The 16,628-nt window shown below is 32.5% G+C and overlaps 1 protein-coding gene across 7 annotated transcripts in view; it reads right to left on the bottom strand.

Annotated features, from left to right (window-relative positions):
• KLHL4 (kelch like family member 4) overlaps window positions 1-16,628 on the bottom strand; it is a 114,875-nt gene that overhangs the window by 49,763 nt on the left and 48,484 nt on the right. For 6 of the 7 annotated variants that reach the window (XR_012329428.1, XR_012329427.1, XM_073799691.1 and 3 more), the window contains exons 2-4: window positions 4,668-4,835; window positions 4,142-4,278; window positions 1,082-1,278 (exon numbers count right to left, since the gene is read on the bottom strand). Coding sequence is in view for 5 of the 7 variants with exons in the window: in XM_073799691.1 (XP_073655792.1) it covers window positions 1,082-1,278; window positions 4,142-4,278; window positions 4,668-4,835 (502 nt within the window). In the remaining 2 variants the exon portion in view is untranslated. Of the gene's footprint in view, window positions 1-1,081; window positions 1,279-4,141; window positions 4,279-4,667; window positions 4,836-5,575; window positions 5,668-16,628 lie in introns of all 7 variants that reach the window. The other variant, XM_073799692.1, reaches the window with a different exon arrangement.

Consider the following 16,628-nt stretch of genomic DNA (forward strand, 5'->3'; position numbering starts at 1 on the left):
ATTTTATTGTTTTTAGTTGTGATTCTCTATTGTTCATTTTTATGTACTTGCCTTTATTTTTGAATCTTAAATAAAGGTAGCTATTTTCTTAGCTTGAAATTTTATCTTTTAATTTGGTTTCTCAGAAAGATCCATCTCTTGTGTTGTTCCCTGCTTCAGAGGTTAAAAAGTTCATTTTCTTCTTTGTATAAAGGAATTATTAGCATGAATGGTAAGGATTTATTTAATATCCTCTGTCTACTTTTACTTGCCTCCCTACAATCTATATTTCATGTCACTCTCACTTGACTGAATAAAGATAGTCTTATCCCATGCAACTTTTAAAGAATTAACACATCAAATATGTTCAGTTAATTTATTATAATTACTAACAGAATTGAGAGGAATTTTAAGTTAATTAAAGAATTGAGTTGTTTTCACCGAAATAACATGTTTTCATTAAGAAATAAAAATTCCATTCAATAGAATTGTCTGATTTACTAATTTTGATAGTTCTTAAGTTCTTCCAGTTAATAGTGATCCAATAATATTACTTTTTTACTTATTGAATGATGCCTATTGGGTTAGCCAAAAAGTTTGTTCGGGTTTTTCCATAACATCGTATGAAAAACCCGAACAAACCTTTAGGCCAACCCGATAAATTTCATTAGAAATAATAATTTGTACAACTTTATGAAGTAAAGTTCTAATAGTATAAAAACATCAGGGAAATTATGTTTTCTTGTTACTGTGGATTCTACTTGAAATATGCATTTGTCCAGTTTAATTGTTGGCAATATTTTCATTTCTCCAAGCTCTGAGATTTAATTAAATCATTTTAGTTTGAAAAATGTGAAATTTGCTTGTGTACAGCTCAACCAGACAAATATTTGTATCTAATATCTATTTTGTGCAAGTCATTTGAAAATTATGTAAATTCATATTGCTTTTTAATTTTATCCCAACATTATAATCTTTACCTTGGAATGGTTCTACACACACAAACACACACACACAAACACATATCTGTAAACATATAATTAGTTTAGACACTGTGTTAATATATTATCACTATAAGTTAACATGAAGCAATTGATTTTACCATTGTGTATTTATGTGCCACACTCAGGAGCTCGGTACAGCCCTGGGCATCTCCAAACGATCGAATCCCTAAGCAGTTTGAAGGGTGGAGTTGTTTTATAAGAAAATTGGAGCAGACTTCAATGACTTGAGTCAGCTGCAGAAGACAAGCTGCAGCCAGCAAATTTTCAATAGTATCTTCTTTCAATTGCAGGACACCTAAATGGTTTGAAAAAGTAAAGAATTATTATATATTCCATAAAGTAAGACACAAATATGATAGATAGCTAAAATTTTCAATTTCTTTAATTAATAGGGCTACTTTTTCTAGTGTACAGTAACTATTCAGGGAATACCTTTTGAGGTGAATATATGCAAGTGAGTATGTACAAACACTAATAAGATGGCTGAAGGGAGCCATACTAGATTATCAAAAACAACTGGAGCAAATGAACAGTGAGTACCACCATTGCAACAAAAAGCAATTTCTTGTTTCTTTATCATCTTAGACCTGCATCTAAATCTAATACTAAAAACTGTCTACATTATGACTCAAGAAGCATTATGTCATATTGTATAAGGGTTGTACAATGGGCAATACAGGTACCTGTCATTTGTGTGGAAAAATGTCTGGGTAAATAACATTAAGCTTATATGTCCATATTTTTGCATCTGTATTTATTAGCTGATAAGGATGACTTTGCCCAAATATTACATCTGGAATTAATGCCCAGCACCGTCTTAAAAGAAAGAAAATGTTGCCAAGAGTCCTCAGCTAAAGAATTGTTTATATGATTATTTTCTTAGGTATAAAAAACAGATTCTGTTTAAAAATATCTGTAAAGATTTTTAAAAACCAAGATCAGAGCAATTTAAGCTGTTTCCTTTATATTGATATATCTGTATTATTTTTGAAGCAAGAATTATTGATGAATTAGTGCAAATGTTGTAAGTTATTTTGATAAGATATATTCCTATATTTCTGTTTTAGCCAAGCTATAGGGAAATTATAAAGAATGATATTTCATATGGATTATATAAACTATAAAGTATTATTTTATAATTTTGTTTTATAAAATACCTTAATATGAATTCTATCTGATTGCATAACCATAAAAATGAATAATAAAAACTGTAAGCTGCTATGTATTCGCTTCGACCTCTAAAATGTGTTGTAAAGGGATCCAGCCCATTGGCAAACTTTCTTGTGTTGTTTCTTATCCTGGATTTTGAAGGGAGAGCCCTGCCTATATTTTATGAAACTCAGAGAAATATGAACTATTCTCAGATTCATCTGCTGTAAACATTGAAACTTGCCCTGGTTATTAAGAATAACATTTATTTCTCAATGAATGAAACAATAAAACTCATAGAAGAAAACATAGCATAAAAGCTCCTTGGGTCTTGGCAATAAGTTCATGGGTAAGACACCAAAAGCACAGTGAACAAAAGCTAAAATAAACAAGTGGGACTACATCAAACTAAAGATCTTCTCCACAGCAAAGGAAGCAAAAAATAGAGATGGAAACCTACAGAATGAGAGAAAATATCTGCAAACCTTATACATGTTAAGGGTTTAATATCCAAAATGTATAAAGGACTCATACAACTCAATAGCACAAAAGCAAATAATCCAATTAAAAATTGGCAAAAAACGTGGATAGAATTTTTTTTTCCAAAGAAGACATACAAATGATGAATAGGTATGTTAAATGGTGCTCAGCAGCACTACTCATCAGGGAAATGCATATAAAAACCACAATGAGATATCTCATACTTGTTAGGATGGCTATTATAAAAAAGAGAAGAGATAGTCAATGTTAGTGAGGCTTTGGAGAAAAGGGAACTTTTGTGCACTTTTGGTGAAAATGTAAATTCGTTCAGCCATTAAGAAAAGCAGTATGAAGGCTCCTAAAAAATAAAAAAAATATAGAACTACCATGTGATCCAGCAATCCCACTCCAAAGGAAATGAAAACAAGATCTGAAAGAAATAGCTCCTCTCCCTTGTTTATTGCAGCATTATTCACATGATATGGAAACAATTTAAATGTTCTTTGACACATGAATGGATAAATAAAATGTGATATACACACACACAATGGAATACTATTCAACTATGAGAAAGATGGAAATATTGCCATTTGTAACAACATGGGTGAACCTGGAGGGCATTATGCTAACTGAACTAAGGTAGACAGAGAAAGACAAATACTGTATGGGATCACTTGTATGTGGAATAGGGGCGGGAAAGGGAAGATGGAGAAATGTAGATCGAAGGGTGAAAACTTTCAGTTATAAGAAGTTCTCAGGATAAGAAGTACAGCATGGTGACTCTAGTTAATAATATGCATACTTGATAATAATAATACTGCATACTTGAAAGTTGCTGAGAGTGTATCTTAAACAGTATCACCAAAAAAAAGAGTTATCTATATGAGATGATGTGTGAATTAATTACCTTGATCTTGGTAATCATTCATATATATATACATATATATATATATCTGTGTGTGTATATATACATATATATACACACACATATATGTGTATATACATGATATATATATATATTCATCAAGTTGTATACTTTAAATATCTACAATTATATTTGTCAATTATTCCTTAATAAAGTTGGAATGAATGAATAAATAAATAAATATTTCTTGGCCCCCAAACTCATCCTGTTACCTTTGTTAGATAGTTTGATTAAATATGACTTTATTATTTCAAAAGAAGAGACTAAATCTATAGAGTTAGAATATCCCACTTCCACTCTCATTTTTACAAACAAGAATGTACCCACACCTCTCAAGAGAGAAAGAGAGACATGCTCTTGTAGCTTTGTGTTAAAATAGCTCTATTTTCTCATGGTCAAAAATTTTATAGTATATTATTTACCTCTTGCTCTTTTATATTACTGTATTTAAATACTGATTCTGCCACTTACTACTTTAGGAAATTTACTTAACTGGTTTATCCTTCAATTTTCTCACTTGCAGAGTCATAATAATAATAATGTGGGTTATATAATATAGAGTTACTGTGAGGATTGAATGAGTTAATACATGCCAAGCACTTACCGGTGTAAGCATACTGCACCAAGGAATCAAGTGCATTAGGATCGACTCCTTCCATCCTGACCTCTTCTTGTTTGGCTTCAAGCACATCATTAGTAAACATTGCAGCAAAATAATCAGACACTGCACTGAGAACCAACCTGGAATTAGGAATGTTTCATAGGAAATTAAATCAGTCCATAATCTCACTGAAAAACATGAAATATAGTCGGTAAGTTTTTAACACTGATGAGTACGTTTTCTGCATAAATCTTTCATAGTTCAGTAAAGTGTAGTGAAATTAGAAAGGTAAATTAAGTAAGTTGATTCTGTTTAGACAATTTGTGCTGTTTCTCTTCATCAATTTCTCTAAAGTTTGGCTCTTCTAAATATCACACAGGGAAACAGATCACATAGGCTAGTGCTTTTTCAATATAAAAACATAAAAATCTATTTTCCTCAATGCTCCAATTCGTAATCAATGGACTGATTCTTTCTCATTCATGCTAGCTATAGTCATTAAATGATCTGTCTGCTTAAGGATACTTACCGATGGGCTGGGATTCTGAGGTGTCCGGCAATGAGTAGCACATCACACAATTGTTTCTCTTTCAGGTAGTTCTCCATTTTATGAAGAGTTTGTTCCGCATGGTTTACAGCATGGAAGTGCTCCTCAGATCTACTAACATTCATTTCTTCAGGATGCTGTGTATCTAATCTAAAAGGGGGATGAGTGTGAGAATATATTTTTTTCTCCTAGTGGGTGTGCAAAAATCCAGTAGAAATTTAGGCTAAATTTATTTCTAAAAGAAATAAATAGAATTAAAGTAAACTTAAAATTTGCCCACCAATCCTAAATATTTCACTATTATTGCTCCCTAACCTCCATTAAAGTGAGGTGTCATGATTACTATTTATGTCTGGAATGTAACCATGGATGTGACTATGCATGGTTCAATGGCAGGGCTAGTGCTAATTGTTATATGCACAAACATAAACTTCAAGATACAAGCCTCTTTGATTTTTATTAGCATCACAATTATGCCATTTGGCATGAAATTGCAGGCATGATTCAAAATACTTTTCAAATTTGATTATATTCTGAAGCTTCTCCATGGAGTACTTATTACACATCAGAGATATTTCTTGAATAATCTCAAGGCCGAGACTTCCACAACATTGTTTACAATATGTCATTCCCATCAAGAAAATAAACATATTTCCATCTTTTATTTTTTTTCAGCTTTACTGAGATATAATTGACATACTACATTAAGTTTTAGATGTACAATGTGATTATTTGATATACATATATATTGTGAAAGGATTACCACAATAAGTTTAAAGTATCCATCATCTTACATAGTTACCATTTTGTGTGTGTGTGGTGAGAATATTTAAGATCTACCCTCTTAGCAATTTTCAAGTATACAATACAGTATTGTTAACTATAGTTACCATGATGTATATTAGATCCTCAGAACTCATTTATCTTCTAACTGGAAGTTTGTACCCTTTGACTGTTTAGGTAAAGATGATGACTGTTGAATCTGCAATAATGAAAGCTGTTTACATGTCTTTTCAACCTCATACAATGGTGGAATTTAAGTACTAACACAAGCACATAGAGGTTTACAGTGAGTAGAAGCTTAAAATTTTGATGGTAAGATGAACATACTTTTCTTGTTATGATTCTAGCTTCCAGGCATCATTTTCCAACACCAGTTAAGATTAATTTTAGGTCCCTCCCACAATTTAGGCTGTATTTCTTTGAAGACAATTGGCCCAGGGTGACATTACTCTCTTTTTGTCTGTGTAATTCAAATAAATGATTCACCTGCAAATCTTCTTAACCTTTAAAGATTATTTTGGACATTCTGTCACAATACTGTATGGACAATCAGGGTAATAGGATATGAATATCCTTAAAAATTGCTTATTTTTTTTTAGAAAGGAACAATCCCTTGGCACCATAGAATGGAAGGAATTCAGGTTTCACTTATCCTAATCTTTCCTCTGTTCAAGAAATGGTTTGATTCACATTGAGTCAATCAAACATTCAATATCTAATTATCTTAGCTGTCCTTGTGTATACTCCAGCATGTATCAGAGATGGGCATATTCTAAAGGAGGAATATGCTTTGGGAAGTTCTTGCTGGGAAATATTTCTTTTTCATTTCCTATGTGGATGCCTGTGTGTGTGTGTGTGTGTGTGTGTGTGTGTGTGTGTGTGAAAGAGAGAGAGAGAGAGAGAGATTTCCCTGGCAAGGACTTCCACTACTATATTGAGTAGAAGTGGCACAAGTGGGCATGCTTGTCTTGTTCCTCATCTTATAGGAAAACCTTTCAGTAAACATTGATATGGTGATTTTTACAATGGCCTTTATTATGTTGTGGTAGCTTCCCTCTTTTTTCTAGTTTGTTGAATTTTTTTTTAATAATGAAAGGGTATTTAATTTTGTAAAATGCTTTCTCTGCATCAGTTGAGATGATTGTTTTTTCCTATGTTATGTTAATTATAGGGTATTGCATCGATTGATTTTCATATGTTGAAACAACCTCACATTGCAGGAATAAATCCCACTTTATCATGGCTTATAGTCCATTTAATGTGCTATTGAATTCTGTTTGCTAGTGTTCTGTTGAAGATTTTTGCATCTATATTCATAAGAAATATTGGTCTGCAGATTTCTTTTCTTGTAGTGTCTGTCTAGTTTTGGAATCAGGGTAATGGTGACCTCATGGAATGAGTTTGGAAGTGCTCCCACCTCTTCAATATTTTGAAAGAGTTTGAGGAGGATTGTTATTAATTCCCCTTCAAATATTTTGTAGAATTCACCAGTGAAGCCATGTTGGTTCAGGCCTCTTCTTTGTTGGGAGGTTTTTTGATTACTGACTCAATCACTTTTTACTAGTTACAAGTTGGTTCATATTTTCTTTTCCTTCATGATTCATTCTTGTGAGGTTGTGTGTTTCTAGGAATTTGTCCACTTCATTTAGTTATCCCAAAGCTGGCATACAGTTGCTCATAGTAATTACAATGTTTTTGTTTTTTCATTTCTGATTTTAGCTACTTGAGTCTTCTCTCTTTTCCTCCTCATGCAGCTTAAGGTTTGCCAATTTTGTTGATGCCTTCAAAGAACTAACTATTGGTTTCATTGGTTTTTCTCTATTTTTTAATTCTTGATTTTGTTTATTTCTGTGTCAAATTTTTTTGTTTATTTCTGTGTCAATATTTCTTATTCCCTTCCTTCTGTTTCAATTTAGTTTTATTTTTTGCTATACAGTAGATTCTTATTATCTATTTTATGTACATTAGTGTGAATATGTCAATCCCAATCTCCCAATTTATCCCTTCCCCCGCCTTTCTCACTTGGTAACCATAAGTTTGTTTTCTACATCTGTGACTATTTCTGTTTTGTAGATAAGCTTATTTGTACCTTTTTTTTTTAGATTCCACATAGAAGTGATATCATATGATATTTGTCTTTCTATGTCTGACTTACTTCACTCAGTATGACAATCTCTAGGTCCATCCATGTTGCTGCAAATGGCATTATTTTGTTCTTTTTTATGGCTGAGTAATATTCCATTGTATATATGTACCACATCTTCTTTATCCATTCCTCTGTTGATGGACATTTAGGTTGCTTCTATGTCCTGGTTATTGTAAATAGTTCAGCAATGAACACTGGGGTGCATGTATATTTTCGAATTATGGTTTTCTCCAGATATATGTCCAGGAGTGGGATTGCTGGATCATATGGTAGCTCTAATTTTAGTTTTTTAAAGAACCTCCATACTGTTCTCTATAGTGGCTGAGGAATGAAGTTAGCTTTTTGATTTGACATCCTTTATCTTTTTTAATGTAAGCATGTATAGCTAAAAATTATCTGTTTAGCACTGCTTTTGCTGCTTATGATAAGTTTTGGTATTTTGATACATCTTTTCAACTTGAAGGACTCCCTTTAACATATCTTGTTGTGAAGGTCTAGTTGTAATAAACTTTCTCAATATTTGCTTATCTGCAAATATATTAATTTATCCCTCATTTTTGAAGGACTGTTTTTACAGATATAGAATTCTCATTTGATATTTTTTTTCTTTCAGTACTTTTTTCTTTTTATTTTTTTGGTATGCGGGCCTCTCACTGTTGTGGCCTCTCCTGTTGCAGAGCACAGGCTCTGGATGTGCAGGCTCGGCAGCCATGGCTCACAGGCCCAGCCACTCCACGGCATGTGGGATCTTCCCAGACTGGGGCATGAACCTGCGTTCCCTGCATCAGCAGGCGGACTCTCAACCACTGTGCCACCAGGGAAGCCCTCTTTCAGTACTTTAAATAGAGTCAGCCCTCCATACCCCTGGGTTCCACATGTTGAACCCATCCACAGATTTTTGTATCTGCGGTGGGTCCTGGAACGAATTCCCCATGGATACTGAAGGACAAATGTATATCATCCTACTGCCTTCTGTCTTGCAAGGTTTCTGATCATAAAATTATTGATAATTTTATTGATGATTCCTTGTATGTGTTGGGTCATTTCTTTTCTGCTGCTTTCAAAACTGATCTTTTACTTTCAACAGTTTCATTACAATGTGTCTGGGTCTCTTTGAGTTTATCCTATTTGAAGTTCATTTAGCTACCTGTATTTTAAATCTATGTCCCTCCTCAAATTTGGGGACTTCTTTACCATGATTTCTTCAAAGAAGGTGTCTGCTCTTTTTCTCTCTCTTCGCTTTCTGGGATTTCAGTTATGCATATATTGGTCTGTTCGATGATGGCTCTTAAGTCTCTAAGGCTCCATTCACTGTTTTACATTCTTTTTTCTTTGTGTTCTAGATTTGAAAATTTCATATAACTTGTCTTCAAATTCACAGGTTTTTTCCTGCTGGTTCAAGTCTGCTATTGAAACCCTCTAGTAAATTCTTCAATTTAGTATTGTATTTTTCATGTCCAGAATTTCTGTTTGCTTCTTTTTTGTAATTTCTCTCTTTCTTGATATTCTTATTTTGTTCATATGTTGCTTTCCTGATTTCTTTTAGTTCTTTTTCTGTGTTTTCCTTTAGCTCTTTGAGGATATCTAAGAAAGTTGTTTAAGTTATTTATCTAGAAATTTTAAAATCTGTTGTTCTTTAGGGTCAGTTTCCTGATATTTATTTTGTCCCTTTTGAATGAGCCATGTTTCCTTGTTTCCTTGTGATCTTTTGCTAAAATTGGGTATTTGGAAAAACAGTCACTTTTCCTAATCTTTGCATACTGGCTCTGTGTGGGGGAAGTATTTCACTAATCAGCCCAACATGAAAGTTGAGTTCTCAGGACTTTTCTGAGAATGCATCTCTGTGGACTTGCATGTGTGCTTTTTTATTCCAATCTCACATATACACACTTGCTTATACAGATCTTAATTTCTCTATGTCTCACCTCTGCTTCTTTGTCAGACCTTAGATATTCTTTTGTATACCTTTGCCTATAATTGCTTGCCCCCATGTATCCATGGGTCTGTAGTCCTGCAATTTTCATGTGCTATTGTACCTGCCACTACTTTTTGTGGCTTCCAACTTGGCATCCAAACCATACTGCTATTCTCATCTGATCATTGAGTTAGGCAAAACTGAAATTAGTTTGTTGCATAGCCTACAGATAGACCAGAATGTGGCCAAAATTTCCACTCATTTCTTGTATCTTGAGGGGGAAATCAAGAAATAAGTTGCCTTCTTCCAATTATGCTGTTCTATCCTGGTATAAGAGCAAGCATAAATGCCATGAAATTTCTGTTGATTTGAATGTGACCTTTTCTTGATCAGACATTTACTTGGCTGCTGTATATCCTTTATTTGCTTGCAGAGCTCCCATGAAGCTTTTTAAATCAATCTGTAGTTGCTTACTTGATATTTCCATAGAGGACAAGGATCTGGAACTTCTTAATCCACCATTGTGCTGAAATCACAGAAGTTACTGCAGTCTGATTTTAGTTAATTTTAAGGAGAATACTTGAGTTTCTTATGTTTTTCTGAGTAGTAGTGAAACAGATATCAGAACAATAAGCCTTTAATATTGCTTTTGCTGCAAAACTCTTTTGTAAAAAATTTACTTTGAGAAAAAATGGAGGGAATTATCTTAAAAAATTGGTGTCATTAATTTTGGAGGTCACTTTGGAAGGCAATTTGGAAATATACTTAAAAAATTAAAATATAGATACTTTGTAAAGATATTCTTGGCAAGCCTCTGAGTTTGAAGTTGAAAATCTGAATGCAGTTATTTTAGAGAATGTGCCTTTTAACTTAGTTCAAATGTTGTAAAGACACAGAACCACATGCTGCTAACATAGAGAGCATAACTTCTTATTTAGACATTTCTCAAATAGCTTCATATTTTTTTCTGTTGTAAATTCCAGTTTTCAAGTGAGTCATGGAGGTTAAATGGAAACTTAGCCTTCTTCTAATGATGTTAACTTAGTTCCCAAAACTCATTATAGAAAAGAGCATTTTCTTACTGAGGGAATGTAAAACTACACAGAAAATTAATTTCTATTTTTTTGTATATGGTGATGCTGGACCATATGAAAGATTGCTCTCTTCAATCCAAGGGACAAGCTTATGGCTTAAATAAAATTTTTGTAGTGACTCTCCTTTGGAGAGCTGTTAAAGCTTCATCCATGTGCTTTTCTTGGCAAATAGAAGGCACTCAGTAAATGCCTGATTAAGGTATTAATTTATGCACATTTTTAATGCTGTTGTAGCTTGAACTTTATTACATTTGGAGTCCTGGAAGTGTATGAATTAAATCTCAGAAGCAAATCACAAACTTAGAGCTTCTTCTTGCTAAGATAGCTATTCAGATAATATAAACTTGCAATCATGCAGATAATATAATGATCTGAGTGGCATAAATTAAGCCAACATTCTAAACCTATAGTAGGTATAAATTTTTCTCTGAAGAAATGATGTATTCTTTTGTGTGAAATAAATATTTTAATATATCATATGGGATTATATATTAAGATATCATCTGTTGTAAATGACTGAAATTGTTATTTGAAAGGAAATATTATATATGGATAATACAAAGCAAATGCCTGCAATGTTTCCATTAAAACCAAAACATTTTGCCATTTATGAAGGCTTATCAGTTATTAATGTTGGGGATAATATATTTTAAAATTTTGTTGTTACTTAATTATGATAAATGATGATGGCATCAAAGTTGAAATCACTTTCATCTAGGACTCTAAAATTTATTTGCTCTTAGAATTTTAGCCTCCAGAATTGTTAGAAAGTACGTTTATATTGTTTAAGTAATCAAGTCTGTGCTATTTCATTTTGGCAGTCCTAGAAAACTAATGTAAGCTATATATAAAATTAAATATGATAAGGTCAGGTAATTTTTTCCATTAGTTTTATAAACATTTACTGAAAGCAACTATATGTATTTAACAATAATAAATGACAAAATCTCGAGATGTCAAAAACATTAAATATTGCATTAATTGCATTTTTAAAATTAATAAAATTTGAGAGGAGACAGTGTGGTGTAGTTATTAAGAACTTAGGCTTTTTACTCAAATGCTTAATTTCCATTCTGACACTTAATTAAGTGACTTTAAAAAATTTGCTTATCTTCCCTAATACTTAAATCCTCTCATCAGTAAACTTGTGCCAATTCCAAAGAGGTTTTTCTGAACACAACAGGAAATACTCATTAAATATTAGCTATCCTAGTCACTAAAAACACCAGCACAAACACCACTGTCATCATTGTAATCTCATCATCATAATCACCATTTTGGGTTGCCACAATCAGTGAAAGTGGCAGAAAAAAATACAGGGTAGCCTTAGAAGTATACAAAAAGAATACAGGTGAGCTTAGCTTTGAAGGATGGGCATGGCCTGGATGAGCAGAAAAGGGTGAAAAAGGTATTTGAAGAATGGAGAACAAGATGAACAAAAGTTTGTCATTGTTGTAACTGCTGTTATTTTTCCCCAGCTAGATTTCTCATAACATGTTAGATGGAATGTAGAAGTAGCAAAGTAAAATTTAGACTAGGAACAGAGATTAAACACCAGGAAAATCATGGATCTTTTATGAAACCTGGTGTAGGCAGTGAAAACTGAGAAAAGGGATATCTGCAGTCAGGAACTGAGTCAATAGGAAGGAGTTGCTCTGAATGAGTTAGTCTGAAGGGCAGTCCTAGATTACACCTGATAGTGACTTGACAAAGAAGCAAAGAGAGTAAAAGTATTTAGCATTTGGTTGCAGTGAGACTCAATTTGAAGGTCTTCCCTGAGTGAAATAATGGCAATTCTGAGCCAGATGCCTGGCAGCAGAAAAGTACACAGCATGTTCAGCATCTGCATTTGACTATCTTCATTGGGGTGTACAGATTACATGTGGAACAAAAGTGAAAGCAATAAGTAGCATTCACAGATTTAATGAACTACAGCAAGGACAAGAAAGAATAATATAGAATTGTGATTTAAACAGCAGCAGGGTCAAGAGAAGTTGGTGGTCTTTTTACTTCTTTGGTGTGTGTTATTTGGGGGAAAATTATTTAACTGAAGGGAACCTAATGGGTTTTTTTTTATATTTTTTTTGGTTACACCATGCTGGACAAAAAGTACCTGAAAAGAGGTTGACAAACCAGAATGATGAGACATTCACACAATCTATGCATACATGATAGTCCCTTAGATGTGAAGATTGATGTGTGAAGTTTGTTGAGGCTGGTGAAAGACTTTTATGTAGCAATTGCTAATGCTTTGGGGTTTCCAATGGGAACAGTGGGTGAGGCAAGGGAAAGTAGTCTCCCAACCAGTTTCTTAATATGGTATTAAAATGTTTGCTTATTTATTGTTTTAATATGGTTTTCTAAAGACTGTTGATAGTATTTTGTTACAATGTTACTGTAACAGAGAAGAAAAAACCTGAAATATATATAATAGCCCATTCTCAAGGCTCCGCCTTCCAGGCTTGACCTTTAAATCTATAACACATTTCATTCATATAGAGGTAAAAAGTTGTGGAACAGAGAATAACATTTGTCTTATTGGAGGTTTACAGGAACATTGTGACCTGACCTACACGGGGGACAGCTGCAAGAACAAAGGATTCTGACAACAAGAAGTTTGCAACAACCAGCCACCTCCGCCCCACCCCTTTTCGTATTAATAAGGAAGTCTGAGTTCTAACTTGGGGAAGATGGTTCTTTGGGACACTAGTCCACCATCTTTTCAGTCTGCTGGCTTTCTGAATAAAGTCGATATTCCTTGCCCCAAAACTTCGTCTCTCGATTTACTGGCCTGCTGTGAGGGAGCAATACGAGCTTGGACTTAGTAACATTACTATTCTTCATTTGTTTTATAAGATTCATGAAATTTGTGAGTGACTTATGTTAAATACAGAGGTCAGATTTCTGCATCAATGATAGAATTCTTTTAATAAGGCATATTTTTTAAAATATAAAAATATTTTATCATGAATGATCCTATCTTGGAAAATATATTAATTTTCTTATAGGAATTACATTTGTAGTTCTACCTAAGTTTTTTATATTGTAAATGAATATATTTCTATTCAAAATAACAATTTCAATCTACTAATGGAAAATGAACGATTATAGAATGCTGAATAATAAGTTATGAAATCTGGTATAATCATTTGCAAGTAAAGCAGCCAAGTCACTCACTAAGTATTGGTACATGTTGACTCAAGATTCCTTTTGGATAAGTTATTGTAATTAAGTCACATTTTCCATAATATATTGAATCTGTGATGTCTATCAAGTGTTTCCTTTAACATAAGCAAAAAGCTGTTAGAGTTGATAATAAAACATATCACAGTGTTTTTAATGTGAAGAGCTATACTTGTTTCCAATATGTTTATGTCTTCCAGGAGTGCATGTAGTTTTTTCCTTTTGGGAATCATCATGGAAGGCTATTTGTTATATATAAAAAAGCTCATTGACACCCTCATTTTCCAAGCTTTCTTGGTAAGACCTTAATGTTGTTTTACAAAAATTGTCTGAATTTATGTCTGTGCAGATACACACATCACAGTTCTACTCACCTTAGTGAAAATGTGCTACCTAGTGTAAGTCAATTTCAAGATCAAGTCCTAGACCTAGATTAAAAAGAAAAATGTATATTCTCATCTATACACCAAACAAAAATTAGATAGAGACTGTAATATAGATAAATATGTGGAATATAAAACCAAGGCTTTGCATATCATCATATAAAGACAAAATAATATATTTTAAAAGGTATTCTCAGGAGAATGCTGTAAACTGAAGTGTTACTACTTAGAGTGCCCTATACTCCAAATGCTATTTGATTTTGCTGTTGTCTTTCTTAGTTTTGAAATAAAATTTAATGAAAGAGAGAAATAATCCAAAGGACAAAGTAAATAAAACTAATGGTAGTGAATTTTAATGATAATCTTTATGGAAAAATGTTAGCTCTTAAATAATTGTTTTACTTGTTGTACTTGTGACCTTCCTCTCTTCATTCTAAAATACAGTTAAAGAATTTCTATCTATTTTACATATCTAAGTGAACTATAATTAAATTAGTAATAGGGAGAGACTGACGATCATGCTAATATATTTACTGTGGGTAATGTTCAAATGTCTTCCAAATATTCATTCTTCAAGCAGAGTAAAATAAATATTAACATGCTAACCAAGTGAAAATATTTATTTATAAAAATAACTTTAGCTCTTTTAGATCCAAAAGAGCTTTTGTGAAAATAACAACAAAACTTCTTCATGAGGCTGAAGTGGGAGCTGACAAAACTGACACTTGCCTTATGGATACCTGTTATGACCTATTTCCCTTCAGAGTTGCTATATAGTAGGAGACACAATTTGAACAACAATATAACTAAATTATTTTTTAAATGAGCTATGTAATTTATAATTTTAACTATGGAGAAAATTCCCACATAAATATAAAACAGTCTTTTATGTTGGTCTTCACTATCAGAAAAGGAAGACTTACATATCCTCACACATTAACAGTATAATAATAATCATAATCATAATTACAGACTAATGAGTGTCAGTTATGAGTCAGGCAATATGCTATATATTTTCTTATATATTAAGTCTTTTAATATTCACTGTCTGTAAGTTAAAAATTTATCTCTATTTTTCAGATATGGAAACTCAGGCTCAGAAAGATTTAAAAATTGCCTAATATTATGTAAGCTAGTAAATGAAGAGTTAGGTTTCAAGCCAAACCAAGATCTGTCTGATCCTAAGGCTGATTTATTTCTAGTACTCCACAATACCATTTAACTACTTACATTACATTGCACATTTAACTTACAGAAGGTTGGAATCTTTGTATTGTATTCTAAATAGTTGGTACAGATAAAGTACACATTTATTCTAAAGAAAATCTTAGAAAAGATAAATTTGTTGACAGCAGTTTTATAATTTATGAACTAAAAATTCAGAAATTATAATAACTTCTGAAAGCTTCTTAAATCATTTATGATACTGATAAAATGTAAGCATTACAAGTTAGTGACCTGGAAATCACATTTTTAACTCAAGATATTTTAAGGTAGGAAGATAAGGGATCTGGGGATTGCTTGACTTAGAAGTCATTTGAGAACTGTGTTAATTACCTGGGCTGACCTACTAACTTCAGCATTTTAGAGTCTTTACTTTTAGAACTTGTTTCAGAAAGACAGGGCTCTTGAAGCTGTGTCATTTATTGTCCTCTAAAAAAAATCTTATCTATGGATATTTTAAAAGATAAAAACTATGTTCTTCACTACCAGATTTTAGAGGAGACACATGAAAAAGGGAATGATATTTCTCTTTGAAAAAATATTTCCAGGTTGAAAATGAAGTGTTTTGCTTTTGATTTATATTTTTTAGATTCTTGTGCCAAATATTTGATTTGTAGCATAGTTGGAAAACAGGAAATACAAGAATAAACAAAAGCAGAATAATGAGTTGCATCTTAATCTAATAGAGTTGGATGGCTTTATTGCAATTTGCATATATGTTTTATCTGAATACTTAGGCCACACACAGTGTTCTTGCTTCTTTTTTCAGAGTGATGTTATTCCCCAACCCAAAGTAGAACTACTGATGACATAGTGACAGAAGTAGAAATGATGAACTGAAATAATCCCTCCCTCTCAGTGATTTAAGAATACTCTATTGAAAGCAGTACAGTACAATCCTCTAAACCTACGTTTGGCATTCTCTGAGAATCACATCACTGTTTTGTTTGCTACTTATATTTTTCTTATTTCTAAACCATTCATAGGATCAAATGAATCTGATCATATGTTTACATCAGATGTTTAAAGTATTCAGGGCCTGTGATTGTATTAATAGAAAAAGAACACAGTGGTATTTTTCAGAGTGTTGTTGTAAAGGCAGAATTAAAATATAAATGTAATTCATACATGGTACGTAAGTTCTTGAAAAAAACATTATAATAGGTTGTTCAGTTCTCAAAGCTTGATTAAATTTGAATGTAAAAAGCAAAATAT

This window comes from Tursiops truncatus, chromosome X (assembly GCF_011762595.2).
Source record: "Tursiops truncatus isolate mTurTru1 chromosome X, mTurTru1.mat.Y, whole genome shotgun sequence".
In the NCBI taxonomy this organism is placed as follows: domain Eukaryota; kingdom Metazoa; phylum Chordata; class Mammalia; order Artiodactyla; family Delphinidae; genus Tursiops; species Tursiops truncatus.